Below are 20,462 nucleotides of genomic sequence, written 5' to 3' on the forward strand. Positions count from 1 at the left end.
TAAAAGATTTATAAATCAGTGAAATTACAAAATGTGATTTTTTTCATAGAATCTATCAACATTGTATTTTTTAAATGAGATACTTTAAAATTACATATGAGACAAAGTACATCCTTAATACAAAATGAGCAGTTTGCCTCAGTCTATTTATTTTTAAGGTATTCATCAGCTACTTTTCTTACTTTGCAAAAGTTATCATAGGGATTTAAATTTTATTTTGAAAACTGTATGCCCAAAGAACACCCTACCCAGGCTAAGCCAACCAGTTCTCAAAACTTCTGGCCAAGAAAGTAGCACACAGCGCTGGGATAAGCACTAGGTTGTAGCACAGCAAAGCTGAGGTAGGCCCTCTCTGGGCTGCAATTTCCCGTGTTTAAGATCAGGAAGCTCTGATGAAAAAGAATGCGACAATGAATATTTGCATGTTCATGCATAACTGAAAAATTGTGCTCTACACTGGAAATTGACACAACATTGTAAACTGACTATAACTCAATAAAATAAAATTAAAAAAAAAAAAAAGATCAGGAAGCTCCTGAAATTAGATCACAAGCTGCATACAGTGCAAAGCTAGGTGGAGGTTACCTGCAGCCCAAAAGCTGTAGGTTTGACTCTCCTCCTTTACTCTAAAAGAGTAAGAGTTTTAAACAAACAGAAAGTAGTTAATTTACTTTAATTTGTATAAAATGTTCTAGTTTTGAAAATTAGAGGTACTGCCTATTCCAAGAAAACTCAATTTTGGGAAAATTAGCTATTTTCCTGGAATTGTGCCAACATGAAATATCAATGGGCACTTTTGAATTACTAATGTATTTTATATATATTTTTTCTTCCTAAAAAACAACAGTGCAAGAACCTGAACAGACTTATGAATCAGAGAGGGGTGTTTTTTGGTCTATCATTGTGCCTAATTTATTGGTCTTTTAAAAAATCACTTTTTAAAGTTTTCAGGTTTCTTTTCCTTTTTGTCCTCTAACTTGGTTATACCACTACTTTTCTTAAAAAGATGAACTCATTTGGTTTTTCTTCTCTCACATGAATGATAAATTGTATTATCACTACTAACCTGTGGTTTGACCAAATCAAAAAGGTCTTCTTTTAAGAAGTAACAACTTTAGGGTTTTCAGGATATTGATAGTAAAGGACTTTTAAAACTATGTTGCCTTTTTTGCAATTGTGCATACATTTATTAGCTATGAAAAGGTACTATCTAAAGGCACTACTTTAATTTTAGAAAACCTCTGACAAGGTGATTATACCTCAATGACAAGTTTTCCCAATCTCAAATCAACAATAACTATTCATTAACTATTTACTCAAATTCTACACAATGCCAGGTTATATAAACTCTAATGTAAGTGAAATTTCAAAAAGAATTCACACAATTTTATAAGATATCTGAGAGTTAGTCACTTAAAGAAGTGGTGATTTATTAAACCTCTATATTTTTATTAATAATTTAATCTCAAAATTTTACATAAGTCTCCTCCAAATGCAAACTTCTTCCCCAGCACACAATGTTTTACACAGATTTGCTTGTTCCTGAAAACCTAGGAATTAGTTTTACTCAAGTGGCTCTTGACAGAGGCTGTGATTAAAGACTACAAATATTAAATATTCATGCAAATAAACTGATATTGGTCTCAAGTAACCACTATGTAAACAACACTCCTAAAACTGATACACAAAATGCCATTTTCAGGACCTGAAACTTTGAGGGATTTCATATTTTTCAAAGTTGCTTTCAAGAAATTAAAAACAGTCAACCAACCACACCAAATTTATTATGCTAAAAATTATTTTTGTGGCTATTTGGGTAGTAAGACTACAGAAAAAACTTAGATGTTACAAAGTTTGTTTTTTGCTTGCTAGTTTGATTTCTAATTTCAAGCTGGGGAAAACTCATTTAAACACCAAGACTCATATTTGTCTGGAAGGAAACAGAGACTTAAACTCACTCATAAAATAGACTGTATCTTAATTTTAGGAAAATTCCATCAATGGATCCTTCTAACAAATGGAAAGCAAATATCTACCCAATGTTGTTTCAGACAACTGAAAAGTAACATAAATACAGATGTTTTAAGTCTAGCATTCTGTTTGATGGTGTACATTTCTGTGGGTATCACTTTAGGTAGCGTTGTATCTCTGTATACTTGTTGCTTCTTCAAGGGAAGTTTTTCTTTTCTCTAAATGGATTTAGACTGAACACAGTATTGCTGTTCTGTGCATATGGTAGAGTTCTGTTTGAGTATACAGGCTTATACAGGCTCAGAGGATTTGTTGGGATGGAGAACACTACAAAGGAAGACATGCAGGAATGATCTTTGTCTCACACTAGAACACTATGAAAAGGAAGTAGACGGCTGGCATCCTACACATGCTGTTATTTGTTTTATTGTCTGTCTCATGTAATGCCTAGTGGGGTCAAAGTGTGAGGTCATATCCTCATGGGTCTGAGGTCCTCTGAGAGAGAGGAAATTCCCCCTATCTGTTACCTTGACTGAGGCTGATCTTGCTTTAGGATTTAACAACTGAGAAGGCTGGTTTTAGACTAGGAGGAGGAAGAAATTCTTTGGTCATACTCCAAGAGAGTCCTGTTAGGGAAGAAAATATGACCCCTGCACACAGGACTTTTCTTTCTATGGTTAATCCTATTAAAGACCCAGTGATAATGGATGCAGGCCAGGAGATGCATGCTCCAGGAGTAGCCACATTTCTTGCAGCTCTCGTAAATTTCCTGTTTGCATTCTCTAGGAGAATCTTGCTATAAAAGTTTTAACTTGGTCTAGGTAGGCCCATGTTTGATATGAAACAGTAGAGAATAGCTATGGCCTGGGAAATCCTGCTTCAGGAAATGTAAAAGCCTAACTGCAAAGGAATGAAAATTCAACTGTTCAGAGTTAGAACACTAGTTGGTGGCTTAAGTATGGATTACCCAGGGACATCTAGAAATATTGGAAAGGAGACAAGAAAAAATATTGTGAAGCAGGACGGCAGGACTCAGGCCCCATATATACATATTTAATAAAAATATAATCTATTTTTAAAAAGCTAGTGAACTCTGGGTCATACTGGTTATATTGATATTTATATAAATATCTTACCATCATATATAGAAATCTCTGCATCTGTATCATCTTTTTTTGCTTTTGATAAGACCCACCTATAAATAAAATTGAAAAAAAGTATATCATTAACATAAAACTAACAATTTACAGATACAAGGCATATCAGAAACACAACAAAATATTATCTAACACTCATTTTTCATTCTAAGATAAATGAATACTTAGAGGCTAAATAAGGATGTCTATACATAATCCTGCAAGGCTAGAGTTAAATTAAATTTGGAATCTGCAATTTATTAGCTGTATGATCATTGATAAGGTACAATAAGCCTCAGTTTCCTCACTGGTAAAAGGCAGATAAAGATAGTACTCACCTACCTACTTAGGACAGTGTTTGGCACATAATAATAAATAATAACTTTTGTTGTTTTTTAACCATTATTTAGGATTGAACATTAACTTGAATTTGTCATTTGAAATTAGATTATTAATATCTGTACTAAGAAATGAAGAAATAAGTTTTCACTTTGCATTCATAATTCATTTGTATATTTTCTTTGTATAAATGAGTAACAATTCAAATTAAACATTTCTATCAATAACAAAAATGTGTTAAGGTACTGGTTTATACCGTCGAATAAAGCAATTTAACATTTTTTTATAGTTCTGCAGTAGAAGCAATTTTCATAGGCTAACAACCAATAATTTCGAAAAAGCTAATCAAGGAAAAAATTCTCTTGAATGAATACTCACCCAGCCAACCTTCCACTATCAAAAGTTTCTGTAAAATATACGTTTCCTATAGGTTGAGGTGTCTTATATTTAATCTAGAAAACAGATTTTAAAAAGCTAAAGTTATTCATCTTACAAATATTTTAATTAAATAATCTCACTAATTAAGAACTTAGTATGGAATGCACATATAGATAATATAGATAGAAGGTGACATGGTCTCTAACCTCAAAATAAAATACAGAATATAAGAGATACATGATGGAAAAAACAGTATATACAAACAGAGAATACACTGTCTCCTAACACCGGAAGAATGGAAGGAAGTCAAGGCTTCATGATGCAGCTGACATGGCCTTGAAAGGATTCTAACAGGTGACAATATTGGGGGATAAAAATCATTAGAAGCAAAAGAAATAGCATGATCCAAAGCATATAAGATGAAAAACTTAGTAAGCAGGTAGATTAGTTTAAAATTAACTCTTAAATTTTGCATGTTATATGCCTAGAGAACAATGACACCATTCTGAGAAATTAGGAACCCAGAGGGGGGAAAAAAGATTCAATAAAGAAAGGATTGAAAAGCAATTACCTACAAAGCATTGTTTCAAGTGCCATGTAAGTCTTAACTGCAAAGATGATAATGGTGGTGGAGGCGCTGATATGATGGTTCTTTTAATCCTCATAATACTTCTATGCAGGAAGTACTATTATTGTTCCCATTTTATATATGATGAAACTGTGAGAGAGCGGCAAGATAATCTGCCCACTGTTGCACAGTTAGACACTTACAGGACTTAAAGATACTAGCCTAGGCTGTCTGGTTCTAAAAGTTATATACTTAATCACTGGACTATACAGAAAGCACCAATGAATGAATTTAAAAGATTACATTTATTGACAAATTATCAAAAGATAATTTAAATTGATGATGAATGTATAAAATTTCACCTACAGTAATAAATTTTTGTCCTTTCTGAGTCAGCCTTTGTGATTTTACCTATATGATTATGAGATTTCGTCTCTCAGTCTTAAGAGAAAAGGATGCAGAATAACTTTTTCTGTATTCATTGTCCCTACTCTTCCATAATAGTATATTTCCTGTCTGTTTAAGGAAGGAAAATCAATAATTAAACAAAATTCCACATAATTACTAACAGGGTCAAGATTCGGCTACCAAAATTGCCAATCTCCTATGAAGTGTACTGAATTACAATTTTACTGTTGTCTGTATTTTTATGGATTTATGCAAAAATGGGCAGTGGTATCACAAGAGGCTTCCATCTGTTAGACAACCCTTTCAATCACCAGCATTTTATACTTTACTTGTACTTTACCATATCTAGATTATTCATGCTATAAAATTAGAAGCATTAAAAATGATCCTTTTCCATTCCTTATCATCTTTTCAAATTATCACCAAATGTAATTAAGAATGTAGATATCTGTCAATTTCTTTAAAGTATTAATCCCCAGAAACCCTTGTAGTAGCTGTATCTAAGTCAGTCTATTAGCACTTTGATTACTACTTACTTTCTGTGGATCACAGAACCAAGTTTTAAAAGAAATGTCCTTGTGGAGCTTAAAACTCAACAGGAGAAAGAACACTTGCATTTGCAAATAAAGAACTCTAAAAGGAAGTGAGGCAAAGAAGTCTATAACAGCTATGTTTCTCTCCTTGGCCTTTAAACAGCAGCTAGCACAAGATAATTAATGTTTTCTCACAAACAATATTTCTGAAAAAATTTTCTGATTGTTCCAATATTAGATATGAATATTCTTCAATGTGAAAGTTCTTATGGATTGTCAGAATGTACAAAAACCTCTATAAAGTCTTACAGACTCCTATCAGTCACCACCTCAAAACACACATCTGAAGGCTGAGACAGAAACACTGTGAGCCTTACTAAATGTCTACCTCATCATTACTCGCCTTTCTAATTCATCTTGCTATTTAGCATTTTCTTTTCTCAGAGAAATATAGAAAAGCTACTTACTTTACTTCTAGAAGAACTGAAAATTATGCTACTTTTTCTTTTATCTGAAAAAGGCTGGCTGTGTCAGAAATAAGACTAAAAACCGTTCTCTTAGCTAAAGTATTTAGTCCCCTTTAGCCAGTGACATACTCCTAGTTTAACAGTAAAAACCTTCTGCGTATTTACTTAGTAATAAAACTCTGCTAGTTGCCATGCACAAATTTCTTTAGTACATAGGCACCCTAAAAGACACGGCAACAAAGAGTTGGAAAAAAGCAATGTTTTTCTACTTACGTAAAAACTAAAGACTACTGAAATGGAAATGGATCTTAAGAGATTAGTCACCGCTATATATTATGTAAAGGAATAACTTAAAGCTTATTTCTCAATAACCTTACCTCTGAGGAGAGTGCATCTTCATTAGCATCAATCTCTTCTGAATTTTCATCAAAATCTTCCATCTCAACCCTATCATCCATAAATTCTGCATTAATTGAGATGAATAGAAGACCCAAACATAGCTGAAAGCCTTGGAAATGCATATTGATTATCTGTGAAATTAACAGTAATCAGTGAAAGTAAAACAAAGTAGTGAAAAACATGTGTAAGTATACTTATAAAGAAATAATTTCTCCTTAATACCTTTCTCTTTTTCCTGGGATGGCTTTTAAAACAAATCATTAACAAAATTACTTAAATTATGCTTTGAACAAGTGATAATACAAACTTCAAATCTCACAGGATTCTACAGCTGAAGGAAGGCCTGCTTCTAAAAGCAAAGAGCAAACAGCACAAACCTAAAGATATGGATAACAGTGATCACCAGACTCGTAATATGTGGAGCCCTTTTTAAAAAAAAAAGGAAAAAAGGATCATGATTCCTAAATGTTTGCTCAAGTTACTTTTTTGTTATAATGTTGCTTAAGTGTATATAAACATACAATTGGAAATTTTATAATTATAAAACCAAGTAATTATATAAACACCAAAAAAACCCAGAAAAGTAATTTTATCACAATGTAATGTGTTAAATCTTTTACTGAAATCAAATCACAGCTAAAAAAAAATCAAGCAAATATAGGTTTACTGCAATCAGGCTGACTGCTATAAACAAACTTCTTTTGCATTTATTACCCTCATAACACTATGATGACTCAATTTTATAACCATTTCTCTATTCAAATACTGCAAAATTTGTTTCTTACAGCATTAATTGAGATGAGTAGAAGCCAAATACTATTTAAATAATTACACCCTCCTCTACTCCCATTAGCATCTTAAAAATTCAAGTTTTATTTCTTTGACAGTGGACTTTTAAACAAGTAAATCTGAATCCTGAAATACTGTGACAGTCCTTGGTTATAAGGTGGTCAGTTATCCAGATGATCCAGAGTATAGTTATATTACCAACAATATGAAAAAAATTATTTAAAAAGTAAATTCTTAGAACTCTTAGATCCTCTAGAACCTGTATCTACAGACCTATACGAGTCTACTTAAGAAACACTGCATTTACAATACAGCACTCTACACCCACCAGAATGCTTACAATCAAAGGGAGACAATAACAAGTGTCAGAAGGATGTGGAGAAACTGGAATCCTCATACACTGCTGGCAGGAAAATAAAATGAACTTTGGAAATAGTGTGACAGTTCTTCAAAATGTTAAAAATAGAATTACTTTATGATCCAGCAATTCCACTCCTTAGATGTCTACCCAAGAGAACGAAAACAGATGTGCAAACAAAAACTTAGAATATAAATGTTTAAAGAAGCATTTTAATAATAGCCAAAAAGTGGAAGCAACCCAAATATCCATCAACTGATGAGTGGATAAACAAAATGTGAAATATTCATACAATGGAGTATTATTTAGCAATGAGTACTGATGTGTTACAAGAATGTGAAACATCATGCTGAGTAGAAGAAGTCAGTCATTAAAAAAACCACATATTCTATGATCCCATTTAAAAGAAATAGGTAAATTCATAGAATATTGGAAAATAGGTTAGTGATAGTCTAAAGAAAGGAGTCGGAAGAAAGGGTTAGGGAGTACAAGGTTTCCTTCTGGAGTAATGAAAATGTTCTAAAGTTGGAATATGGAAATGGTTACATAACTTGGTAAATATGTTAAACCCACTGAACTGCACTCATTAAACAGGTGAACTTGCAGGTATGCAAATAAAGCTATTTTTAATCAATATCGATAAAGCTATTTTTAGAAAAGAAACATGAGACTATAAAAAGTATTTTTCCATATAGTTAGTTTAACTAACCTTTTTTTTTTAACTGAAGTATAGTTGATTTACAATGTTGTGCTAATTTCTGGTGTACAACATAGTGATTCATTTATACACACACATATATATATATTCCTTTTCATTTTCTTTTTTGTTATAGGCCATTACAAGGTATTCAATATAGTTCCCTATGCTATACAGTAGGACCTTGTTGTTTATCTATCAACTAACTCTTTTTAATGAGATGAAATCTCTATATGAATATAGGGTCAGTTAGACTTGATTTCTTCTAGAGGCCACTGGTGACAACTCTAAAGTTTACTTTGAAAATGCATATTTAAAAAAATTAACACCATTCTACCATAATATGAACATTCTATATTAAAAGGTGTGTTAATGCCATCATTTTTATGCACCCAGGCAACAAAAAACATGATGCATACTAATCACAATTTAATTAGAAGAGTTTAATCTCTCTTGAGTCATTGAAAAGGTGTAACTGGAATAGAAAGTAAGTGTAAAGGGATCAATTTGACTCAGTAACAGTAAGGTTGAGTTTTAAAAACTTTTCCCTTATTGGCACAGGAATAAGTATATTTGCAAATTGCTTATTAATTGTTAATAACCCTAAAAGCTTCATTGTTCTAAAAGTTTAAGAGCCTTCCATAACTTAATAATGTAGTAAAAGGTGCTTTTCTAGACTCACTATCAATAACATTTAAGTAAAATAGAAATGCATAAAATAATAGCAGTATTCTTATAATATTTTTATATCTATAGAATTGGTTGTAATGTTTCCTCACTCACTTCTGATTTTAGTTGAGTCTTCAATTCAATCTAGCTAAAGGTTTACCAATTTTGTTGATCTTTCCAAAGAACCAATTCTTGGTTTCACTGACTTTCTCTATTGTTTATCTATTATTTTTTTCATTTATCTGTTATCTAATCTTTACTATTTTTTTCCTTCTGCTAGTTTTAGGTTTTCTAGTTCCTTAAGATGTAAAGTCAGACTGTTAATTAAAGATCTTTCTTTTTTAATGTAAGTGTTTACAGCTATTAATTTCCCTCTTAGCACTGCTTTCACTCTATCCTATAAGTTTTGGTCTATTGCATTTTTGTTTTCATTTGTCTCAAGGTACTTTTTAATTTTCTTCTGATTTCTTTTTTGACCTTTTTGTTTTTTAAAAGTCTGTTAATTTTCACATATTTGTGGATTTTCCTGCTTTCTTTCTGCTACTGATTTCTAGTTTTATTACACTGTAACTGGAAAAGACATTCTGAATAATTTCAACTTTTAAAAAATTATTGACTTGTTTTGTGCCTAATGTATGGTCTATCCTAGAGAATATTGCATATGTACTTAAGGAAAATATGTATTTACATCAATATTCATCAGGGATATTGGTCTGAAGTTTTCTTAGGAGTATCTTGTTGATACAGGGTAATGCTGCCCTCATAGAATGAATTTTGAATTATTCCTTCCTCTTCAATTTTTTGGAAGAGTTTGAGGAAGACTGGCATTAATTTTTATTTCGGCCATTGTTAGGTAAAGTGTTCTGTGTGACTATCAGGTCCAACTGCTCTATAGTGTTGTTCAAGTCTTCTAATTCCTCATTGGTCTAGGTAGCTGTCCTAAGTTATACAGTTTTAGTGCGGCAAGAATTTGTTTATATGGTATAATATACAAAATTATTACTCACCCTGTTCCCTCCTTACAAATGTATAAAAGATAGCAAGCCTAGGGTTCTAAGTTTCCTGTGTGTTCCCCACTCCATACAGTTTGCTGTATCACAAAATATTTGTCCCTTCATCAGGAAGAAGGGAGGCAGTGAAGAAGTACATCTATTTGCATGTATCTTTGATTTTATGTATGTTCTCTACACTGCTTTACTCAGTCTCCCAATCAAATGTTAATCTTGTCAAAAAGTATCCTCACAGACATACCCAAAATGTTTGACCAAATATCTGGGCAGCCAGTGGTTCAGTTAAATTGATACATACAATTAACCATCACAGCCATCTATTCCTCAGGACACCTGGAATTATGTTAGGCCTCTGAGATTTTTTAATTTTCTACTTGGGTATTACTTTAATTAATACATACTGGTAACTAAAACTGGGTATTTCTTTCTAAATCATAAGTACCCAGAAACAATGAAAATATGGTTTAGGCAACAAACCACCAGATCCTATAAAACTGAGAAACTACTGAAGTCTGAGATTAGCTGAAATACTGGATATGGGAATATTATTTGGTTGTAGTAATTACAGAAAGAATGAATTAAATCTGCACTGAGTTTTAAAACGATCACTACAGATTAAAGTTCAAACTGACTAAATAGCACAATTTTCAAAATAATGGTTATGTAACCATTATAATGATACATTAATATTTATTTAAGATTTATATTACCTCTACATAGTTCCAAAAGAACTGCTTGAGGCAAATTGCAAAACAAAAAACAGACAAAAATACAAGCTCATCGAGAGCTAGAATTCTCATTTCTGTATTCACAGTGCTAGCCAAAGAGTACTAGTACATGATAAATAGGGACAGATATATGTTCATAGAATGAATGAATGAATGCATAAATAACAGTAAAAAAGGTTATGAGGGGAGGGAAATAGATGTTACTAAGCAACCAAGCAGAATAAGTTTATTGCTATAGCTGCATAGCAACAATAAATCTGGCAAGATGGTTCTAGGCAATTAGGGGAAGGCCAGAAATAAAATGAAGGAGTTGTCACTGTCTATAAAAGTCTACAAGATCCTTGGAGGGAAAAATCCTCTTCTAGAATTTAACTCCTAGAAAAATTTGTGGATTGAATCCTTACACAATAAATGTCTTTAACTATGGTTTTATGAGAGAGAAATGGTTATGTCAATGCTTCTAACATTGGCCCCCTGAAGTCTTTTAGAACATTGTTAAAAGTTAACACAGTTAAAGCATTTCTATAGAGAAATGAGGTAACAATCTAGAATTGCAGCTTTATGATCCAATTTAATACGGGGGAATTAATAATATTTTTCAATTTTACTCTATATCTATAAATAAACATCTCTTATTGTGAGTTATTTCAGAATCTTGCTATAGACATGCTGCATTTTAACAATCTAATTCATAATTTACTAGTAAACAAAAGTAAAAATTTTGTGTTACCACATCACAAAAATAAAATTGGATAAATTTTCACCAAAATAAAAGGGTATTCTTGGAAATATCTGGCTATGTAGCACATTAAAAAAAAAAAGGATCACAAGTAAGGTGAAGAGGTAGGTAATAGTGGCATCTTAAAGAGCAGCCTCCTTCCAAAGAAGCTCCAAGATTCCATTTGAAATGCAGGTACTTTCTCATAGAAAAAACAAGCATGCTTCAGAATAAGCTGCACCAGAGATTTATAAATTTTGTGGTAGCTCATGTTTCCAGAAATTCAGGGGAGGTTAGTCAGTAGACAATATAATTCATCATTCATGAATTCATTTAACAAATACTTATGGTTGTCAATTATGTGCCAGGCATGATGTCAGATACTGAATTTACAGTAATTAGCAAAACATAAATGGCCCTGATCTCAAAGAGCTTAGAGTCTGGGATGGAAAGCAGATATTAAACAAACTACCCAGGTATAACATGTAAACTTTAATGAGTGACAAAGAAATTTTAATAGTTGGTAACTGGGGAACTGAACTTACATGGTGGGAGAAGGGTTGGAGAAAAACCTCCTTGAGAAATTTACAAAGTGAAGTACAAGGGATGGAAAGGACTGATTTCCTTAGGCCAAGGACAAAGGAAGCTGCATGTGAGAAAAGGCACTGAAAAGGGAAGAGTGGAAGAAGGAGAACAGAAAGAACTGTTTTGAGTACTGACTGTGTTTTAAGCATATTCATTCCAACCATTATAGCTACTCTGTAGTGAAGATACTAGTAGCCCATTATACATAAGGAAAGTGAGGCTCAGGGAGATAAGTAACTTACTTAAGAATACAGAATGCTACTAAACAGAAAAGGCAAGACTCAAAGTCAGGTCTAGCTTCAAACTCTACGTTCCTTTCATTAAGGCTCTAAGGTTAGAAGGTTTAACAATTTAATCTTCACTAAATGGCATTAAGGTTATAGGCCTATAAAATAAGGTCAATATTTTCTTAGTATATTTCATGCCTTACACATACATTCCAATTTCTGTGGGGTTTATATTTTAAAATCCATATTTTGATGTGCATCCAAGTTATACAGCATGTACATATAGTTAGCTGGTTAAATGGCCTTTAAAATCCTTCCAGCAAAGATTTTAAAGCAGCTTAAAGCTACATAAAAATAAAAAAACTAAAAACTTTATAGTATTACTTTATATTCCTATGACACTTTAAAATTTTACAGTGTTCACACAAATTTTAGGATATGTAAGAAGTTACTTGCATTTCTTAGAAAGCTCAAGGATAAACAGTAAGGCTTACTATTGGAACTATATCACATGCTAGATAATGTAAATGTTTCTAGGCATTACCTTTCTTTAACAGAAGCACCTAGAAATACTGTCTTCATTAACTGTTAATACTTTTCCCTTCTTGTTTTAACTTCCTATGATAGAGAGAGCAATGACTCAAAGATGTCCACACCCTAATCCTTGGATCCTGTGTTACCTCACATGGCAAAGGGGGCTTTTAGATGGAATTAACGTTGTTAATTAGCTGACCCTAAAATAGGGACAGTATCCTGGTTTATGGATGGGCCCAATATAATACATGGACCCTTAAAAGTGGAAGAGGAAGTGAGTGAGAGCAGAAGAGATCTGAATAGTGAGAAGGACTCCATCTACCATAGGGACCTTGAAGATGGAGGAAAGGGGCCCCTGTGGGTGGTCTCTAGAAGCAGAAAACCACCTTCAGCTGACAGTCAGCAAGGAAATAGGAACTTCAGTCTACAACACAAGGAACTGAATTCTGCCACCAACCTGAATGAGCAAGGAAGTAGATCTCCCCAGAGCTTCTAGTAAGGAATGATGCACCTTGCCAACACCTAGATGTTAGCTCGGTTGAGATCTGTGTCAGACTTCTGACCTATAGAACTGTGAGAAAATAAATTTGTGTTGCATTAAGCTGTTAAGTTTATTGTAATTTGTTATGGTAGCAAGGAAAAACTAACATTTTTATCATTCCTGTACTCAATTCTAGCTTCTTTTCTTAGTTGGTAAGATCAATAACATTTTTCAGTCCTATTGCCTCCTGCTCCCTGTTGACCTTGCTGACTGCCTCCTTCTTGATGCCCTCTCCTCCCTTGGTTTCGATGACACTATTCTTGATTCTTTTCATTTTATCCTCCTCCTTCACAGGCTTTTTCTGTAATCTTCTGTAAATGTTGCTGTTCCTTACGGTTCTGTCCCCAGGCTTCCTTCTTACATAACGTATACTCTTGACTTCTACCTATAAACGCTAGCTAAGGACTCCCATATCTTATCCATAGCACAGAGATCACTCTTTAGTTTCAAATCACTATCCATATTTAAGGATGTCCCAAGCCCTCCATTAATTTGAACCTGGTCTTTCCTCCCAAACCCCTTCTCCATCTCCTCAATTCCCTTCTCCCATTAACTACACCTCTGATCAACTAAATTGACCAAGTTACTTTGCCATTATCTTAAAGTCTTCCTTCTTGTTGATATTCCGTATCATTCGTAACTAAATGCATTTGGGTATTTCTTGAATGTCTCTTTCTATCCCTATGCCACAGTCTTAATTTAGGAATCCACCATTTCTGAAAAAGATTAGTAAACTCCCACTTTGCCTCTTCACTTCCAGACTTGCCAATCAATCTATCCTCCACCTTCTCTCTAGCATGAATTTTCTAAAAAACAAACAAAAGTCTTATTTTACTACCTGTTATAAAAATGCTAAATAGTTTTCAGCATAAATTCTTCCCTTTTAGAAGACTCATTTCTTTCACTCTCAACACTCACCTATTAACATATTCATGCTTTTCTATATGCTTTCTTGTAACTGAGATGCCTTTCAGCTATCCAGTTTTAATGGCTGAGGACTCACTCAGCACGATTATGCCTCAAAAGTAGTGTATGAAAAATCAATATTTAAAAGTTCTAGTTGTCATGCTGACTAGGAGCTCAACTACAAAATATTATAGAAGGTACACTGAGCTTGGCACCATCACACCAAGATTCCAGTATTATTTTTAAAAGGCCAGGGGTTAAAACTGCTCTAAGCCTGTTTTTTTGTCTTTATCTTTGTCTTTGTCTTTGTTTTGTTTTGTTTCATTTGTCACGTGAAAGGATTAAGCTAGATGATCTAAAAGTCCATTAAAATTGACAATTCTAGCTTTCTGGATAAGAGCACTAAAACTTACTAGGTACTGAAAACAAGTAATGAGGCTACTAAATAGCACTGTTCAATTTCTACGGATCCATCAACATACACCATTCACACACAATAATTAACTTTATCAACTAGATAAATAATATTGACTATCTTCTAAGGATTTAGGGATAAGACCTAAATGTGACTGGAAAGTCAAACCAATTTTATGTAAAGGCAAAACAGTAAACTGAAAAGCAGTCAAATGATTGCCAAAAGGAAGGCTACCTAGAGTGATTAAATGACCTAGAGTGATGGAAATTTTTTAAAGCAAGCACAATCATGAGGCTAGATCAGGGTTTTAATGGCTCTTACGCATCAAAAATTTTCAATATAAATTAACTCTCTTCTAATTTCAGAGTTCGTCCCATTGTCATTCGATTTACTTTCCCCTTGGTGAGCTTCCTCGCATTTTGCTTTTTTTTTTTTTTTTAATTTAAGTATAGTTGATTTACAATGCGATGTTAGTTTCTGGTGTACAGCATTGTGATTCAATTATACCTACATAATCTTTTTCATATTTTTCATCATAGGTTATTACAAGATATTGAATATAGTTCCTTGTGCTATACAGTAAATCCTTGCTGTTTATCTATTTTATATATAATAATGTGTATCTGCTGCCATTCGCTTTTAAATTCCAAGAAAACGCTTCCTCCTCGTTGCTTGGGCCAATGCTATAAATAAAATCAGCTAAGGTATCTGATCGTAAACAGGCTTTCGGCGATAATGAGTCTCTACTCATTAAGGTTTCGTCGGATTCAACACAACCCTCTGGCTCCCTCCCCAGCGGCGCAAGCGGGGCTCCAGGCAGCGCCTCGAGGGAGCCGCCGCCAGGCACCGGCGTCCCCGCTGTGAGGTAACGTTAGGTCCCTCGGCCTTTACAGAGGCGGGGGTGGGATAAGCTGAGCCTAGTTGGGTGGTGTTCGAGCTTCTGTGAGAAGCAGCCGGCGGGGCGAGCAGCGCCGAGGACACCCGGGCCCCCTCTCCACCCCTCGGGAGCCGGCAGCCCGGCTCGAGAGTGGAACGGGGCTGAAATGTCAACCGCTGGAATAACGGCCTCGGCTCCCTGGGGCCGCTTAAGACGGGCCGGGCTGCGGGGGGACGCCCGGCCTTCCCCGCGCCGGAGCAGCAGGTGGGCACAGCAGTTCTGGAGGACCCAACCGACCTGAGGTGGCATCAAACTCCCGCCGCCCGGGGCTGGCTTCCCCACTCCAGCCCAAGAACCTCGCTGGCGGCACCCCCATCCCCGAACTCAACACCCACCCCTCACTAGCCCCAACTCGTTCCGCCCGACGGGTCGCCGAAGAAAGGGGCGCGACCCAAGCACCCCCGCCCTGAGGGAAGGAGCGAGGACTCCGATTCCTCACCTCACCTCGGCCCGAGTGCAAAAGGATGCGAGGAAATGGACTCCTGCCCACGTACCTGTCTTGCGGGCTGTTTTCGGCAGGGGCAGCTCAGATGTCCGAGTGGCTGCCACTTGGTCCGTGAGTCTTCCCAGACCGATCCCGCCGGCAGCCGCGCAGCCGCAACTACCAACTGCGCATGCGCGTGCGGCCGCTGGCCGGGTTGAGGCGGCGGCCTGAGGCGCGTGCCGCGCGCACTAGGGGCTCAACGGCCGCGGAGGGGCGCCGCTCCGCGATGCGGCCCTACCAGGCGCTTCCTCCCGACCACGCGCCGCGCCGCCCGCGCCGGCCAATCGCAGCGCGGATCCGGCTCCCGGTCGAGCCCTGGAGGAATTCCTCCTTATCCGTCCGAAGACTTTTCCCTCCCGCGGAGCGCCTGGCCTCTACAACCAGTGAGGTTTTGCCTCCTAGTGCACGTAATTGGGTCCTGAATTTTATGTAAATCACGTTTTGAACGGCATCCAGTTAGTACCCTAGGCCTTCCCTAGAATTCTGAATGCTCTGATGAGAGGTCATTGTGGTCATCAGGGAGGCTTACTAATTGGTGACAGTAAGTGGATGATAAATATAGGTATATTAAATGTTAACATAATAAATGCATTATATGTTTTCTTTTCGAAATGCTACTAATTGATAACGTTTTATTGCACTCACTGCTCTAACGGTTTTACATTATCTCATTTAACCGTCCCAACAACCCAGGTGAAGATGATTACTTGCCTTTGACTAGTAAATGGTGGAAACAAAGTCAAATTCAGGTCTATCTCCCTCAGAGCCTATCGTTTAAACCAGCACACTAAAAATAAAAATACAGCATAAACCTAATATTCAGTCACAAGCTTCTTTGCCCCATAGATGTTGGATCATGCAGCTTTTACTACTTGTATTTGATAGTAAATCTTGACTTTGACTATGATATTCACGATTTCAATTTTATTGGAAGAATAAAATGTTTGACTTGTGATATCCCCGTTAGAGTCTCAGCTTAACAGAGTTTATGATGCTCCATGCACAAGACATGATTATTAGCTAGATGTCACGACCACTGAATATTGTTCACACTGCATCTGTAATAAGGCCACTATTTCTAGACTTTTGACGCTGTCATCTTCTGGAGTGTTTTTGGATAGCATTTAATTTATTGGTTAAAAAAGACAATTTTTATTTGAGGTATTTTGTGACAATATTATCCTCTTAATTTCTTTCTTCAGGCTTTCCAACTTATATTATTCAACATAATTCTGTGAAACTTTAGCTTTTTCTGTGGTAATTATTTTCTGGGTACCTGGCCGGATGGCACTTTTGCCCATTTGAATTTAAGGATGAATATGACTTACTTTAGCCAATGAAATGTGAACAAATGTGATGTGTGTCAGTTCCAGGTGTCAGCATTCAACTCAGTGCTCATCTCTAACCACCCTTTTCCTGCCACAGTGATTGTGGAAGCACATGTTGAGATGCAGCCCCTGTCAACCTGAATAGGAATATTAAAGACATTTTAAAGCACAAAACTAACATTTATAAAAACGAATGAAAAGAAGCAAATCAACTATACTTCAATTAAAAAAGAAACGAATGAAGTATATGTTAAAGGGAGCATACTGAGATGATACATTCTTCTCAAATTCATATGAAACACAAGAATTCATAACAATTCTCAAATTTTATCACAGAAAAAGTTCTCTAACAACAATGTAACTAAATGATAAATCAACAATAAAAGATGGCAAAACCAATATATTAAAAAAAAAACACACTCCCAAATAACCCATGCATAAAGAAGGTGATAGTAACAGAAAATATGAAACCTTTAGAACTGAAGGACTATCAGAATACATATGCATCAAGATGTTTGGTAATCAGCTCAAATGGCACTTAGGGGTAATTTTAGAGTTTTAAATGCATATACTAAAAAGACAAGAAGATACTGTGGCACTGCCAGACCCAGACTTGCTTAAACTTGTTCTGTTTTATTTATTTTTAAATTTTTTTAAATTTCTATTTTAAATGTCTTAACAAAATGGATAAGAGCATATACACCAGTTCACACAGAACCTGTCCATGACAATAGCAAGTTTCTGAACTTTCAATGACTTATTGAGAGTATATGATAGCATCCCTAAGTCAACAAAATATATTTCTTAATTTTTAAAAACTTCCCTGCCTTTACTATTTTTATATTAAGGAATCGTAAAGGTACAAATATCATAAATAAATGTTCTAGTTTTTCTTGATGTAAGACGTAGTTTAATACTTTCAAGTCTACTAGTCTGTTTATTGTTTTCTCCTCTTCTATATAACTATGTATTTTCATTATTACAATTTCTGAAAGATGCCATTAGAAATCATGGTGATCTGAAGCTCCATGTATTACGGAGTTTCTTCTTGTTAAGCTTTTTTCTTCATATTTTCTGTAATGAAAATAAGAAATCGGTAACATCTCTAAATAACATACTATTAATTAATAAGGATGTAATTATTTTCATGAAAATTTCTTGACAATACTCTTCTTATTCTCTGTTGTATCAACTCCCTCTGTTGTATCTTAACATAAAATAGACACATAAAACTTTAAATAATAATTTTGAATAAAATACAAACATGCTGTATATCATTCTTTAATAAAAGTATTTAATAAAATAATTCAGTTAATGTATTTTGATGGGAAGTATTTGTCTATTCTCTCTCCTTCCATAACCTCCAACTAGGCTTACCACATTTAGTAAAACAACAAAACAAATGCATCATACACAAAAAGTCATTGTTTAACTGAAATTCAAAGTTATTTGGGTGTCCTGTATTTTATCTGGCAATCCTACCTCCAACACATTGAAACACTTTGCCCTATGCCCAGTGTACTGCAGTAAAAGGAAACTGGCTATTCATGCAGGCTGAAGCACTAGCAAATTATAAAACACACTATTCTCTAGCTTATCAACTAACAGAAAATCTTTAAGTATTTTATTTGAGTTTTCAGAAATTATTAATACTGAAATATTTTAGTTGAAATTCTTTATGTTTATTATAGATGTAGAACATGAAATGATAAAAAACATTTAAATTGAAAGGCAAAATTTTAAAAATTTTTAAATGGAGAAAATTCATCACTAAGATGAATTTCTATTCTATTAAATTGTTTTTTTTTAACTATAAGCTAGATGAATAGAGAGATAAGGTAAATTACTTTTCTACTTGATGAACTATAGATAATTTATCTTACATTATAAAAAGTTTTATGAGAGTTATAACATAATTTAACTGGTTAAGGAACAAATTTTACATAAAGGTTTTTTAAAGGACTTAAAGGAATAAATATTAAGGAAAACAGCAATGAAAAGGTTGCTTTATTGGTCCCCATTTAAAAAAAAAAAACAGGGTGACATTTATCTCTCCGAGGGCCAATGTATGTAAATCTTACTTTACTCAATAAAGTTACAAATTGAAAAAAATTGAAATGAAATATCCAAAGTCTTGATTCAAGGTGGTAGACAGCTAGGACTCCATGGAAATGATAATAAATGAACAGAAAAGGGAGTAATTCCAAACGACGAAAGAATGGATGGGGTTTCTGAACATAGGAGACATTAATGACACTGATGGAAGAATGGGGACTGACAGAGTGGAGATGAGGAATCTGTGACCCAGACATGGAGGACCAGAGCTACAGCGGAGCTGGACGATTTGATGGAAGACAGGAGCTAAATGGGGCAAAACCTGGAGACTGAAGTAAGAGTGTGTGTCAGGAGGACCCACAGTGAATACGTGAGCAGCCAGGACTTATGCTCCAGGCAAAGCACATGCACAGTCTTCTTAATGAAGGCTAGATGCACCATCTACATGTAAGCAGCACAGGCAGTGTGTGTACCGGTGTCCCAGAACAAAGCCCACTATATTCTGGCATAGTGGTGCCCTTCTCTCAAACCACTGGGGAAAAAAAGCACAACCAAACCTCCAACATAAAACAATCGCAATCTAGCCACTCACATACTCTAAAACATGGTTTGCAAACCAAAAATCCTACCCATGTACCAAAAATGCCCAGGAAGCCTCATCCCTTTCAATTTTATGAAGGAATATAAAGATAAATGCGGGGCAGGGATGGGGTGAGGGAGAGGAAATAAAATTTACCCATTTTGCCCCCAGACAATTAAGAATCACTAAACGTTTGAGAAAGTGCAACATAACAGAAAAAGATCAAATAAACAAGCAGACAGATTGATCTGACCACAGAAAAAAACAGTTCATTCAGAATGCAGAAGAGAATTTTTAAAAGTTTGGCGAAAAGACCTAATAGAGATCTGAGGAAAACAATGTATCATCAAAACAAGTCAATGCTAGGAAAAGGGAACAAAATAAAAATAAAATAAATATTCAATAGAAAAGTTAGTCAAGGAAACCACCTAGTACACAGGCAAACAAGGGACAGAAAACAGTAAATAAAAGTTATGACATATAGAGGATTGGTTCAGTAAGTTTAATGTCTGATTATTAAGATTTTCAGAAAAGAGAACTTAAAAAGAGGAAGGTCAAAATAATCAAAGTAAGAATATGCCATGGACTAAATATTTGTCACCCTTCCTCAAATTCATATCTTGAAGCTTAAATCCCCAATGTATTTGAAAGTGGGGTTTTAGGAGATAACTAGGTCATGAGGGTGGAATGCTCACCAATGGG

At 34.9% G+C, this 20,462-nt stretch overlaps 1 protein-coding gene across 2 annotated transcripts in view; it reads right to left on the minus strand.

Moving 5' to 3' along the window:
* Positions 1 to 15,924, minus strand: part of CLGN (calmegin) — a 40,837-nt gene extending 24,913 nt beyond the window's left edge. The window contains exons 1-5 of one of the 2 annotated variants that reach the window (XM_032463897.1): positions 15,808 to 15,924; positions 12,972 to 13,085; positions 6,178 to 6,330; positions 3,825 to 3,898; positions 3,108 to 3,166 (exon numbers count right to left, since the gene is read on the minus strand). In XM_032463897.1, the coding sequence (XP_032319788.1) occupies positions 3,108 to 3,166; positions 3,825 to 3,898; positions 6,178 to 6,321 (277 nt within the window). In that variant the 5' untranslated portion in view covers positions 6,322 to 6,330; positions 12,972 to 13,085; positions 15,808 to 15,924. The remainder of the gene's footprint in view (positions 1 to 3,107; positions 3,167 to 3,824; positions 3,899 to 6,177; positions 6,331 to 12,971; positions 13,086 to 15,807) is intronic. The other variant, XM_032463892.1, reaches the window with a different exon arrangement.
* Between the last annotated feature and the right edge of the window lie 4,538 nt (positions 15,925 to 20,462).

Source organism: Camelus ferus, chromosome 2, assembly GCF_009834535.1.
Source record: "Camelus ferus isolate YT-003-E chromosome 2, BCGSAC_Cfer_1.0, whole genome shotgun sequence".
NCBI classification, from domain to species: Eukaryota; Metazoa; Chordata; class Mammalia; order Artiodactyla; family Camelidae; genus Camelus; species Camelus ferus.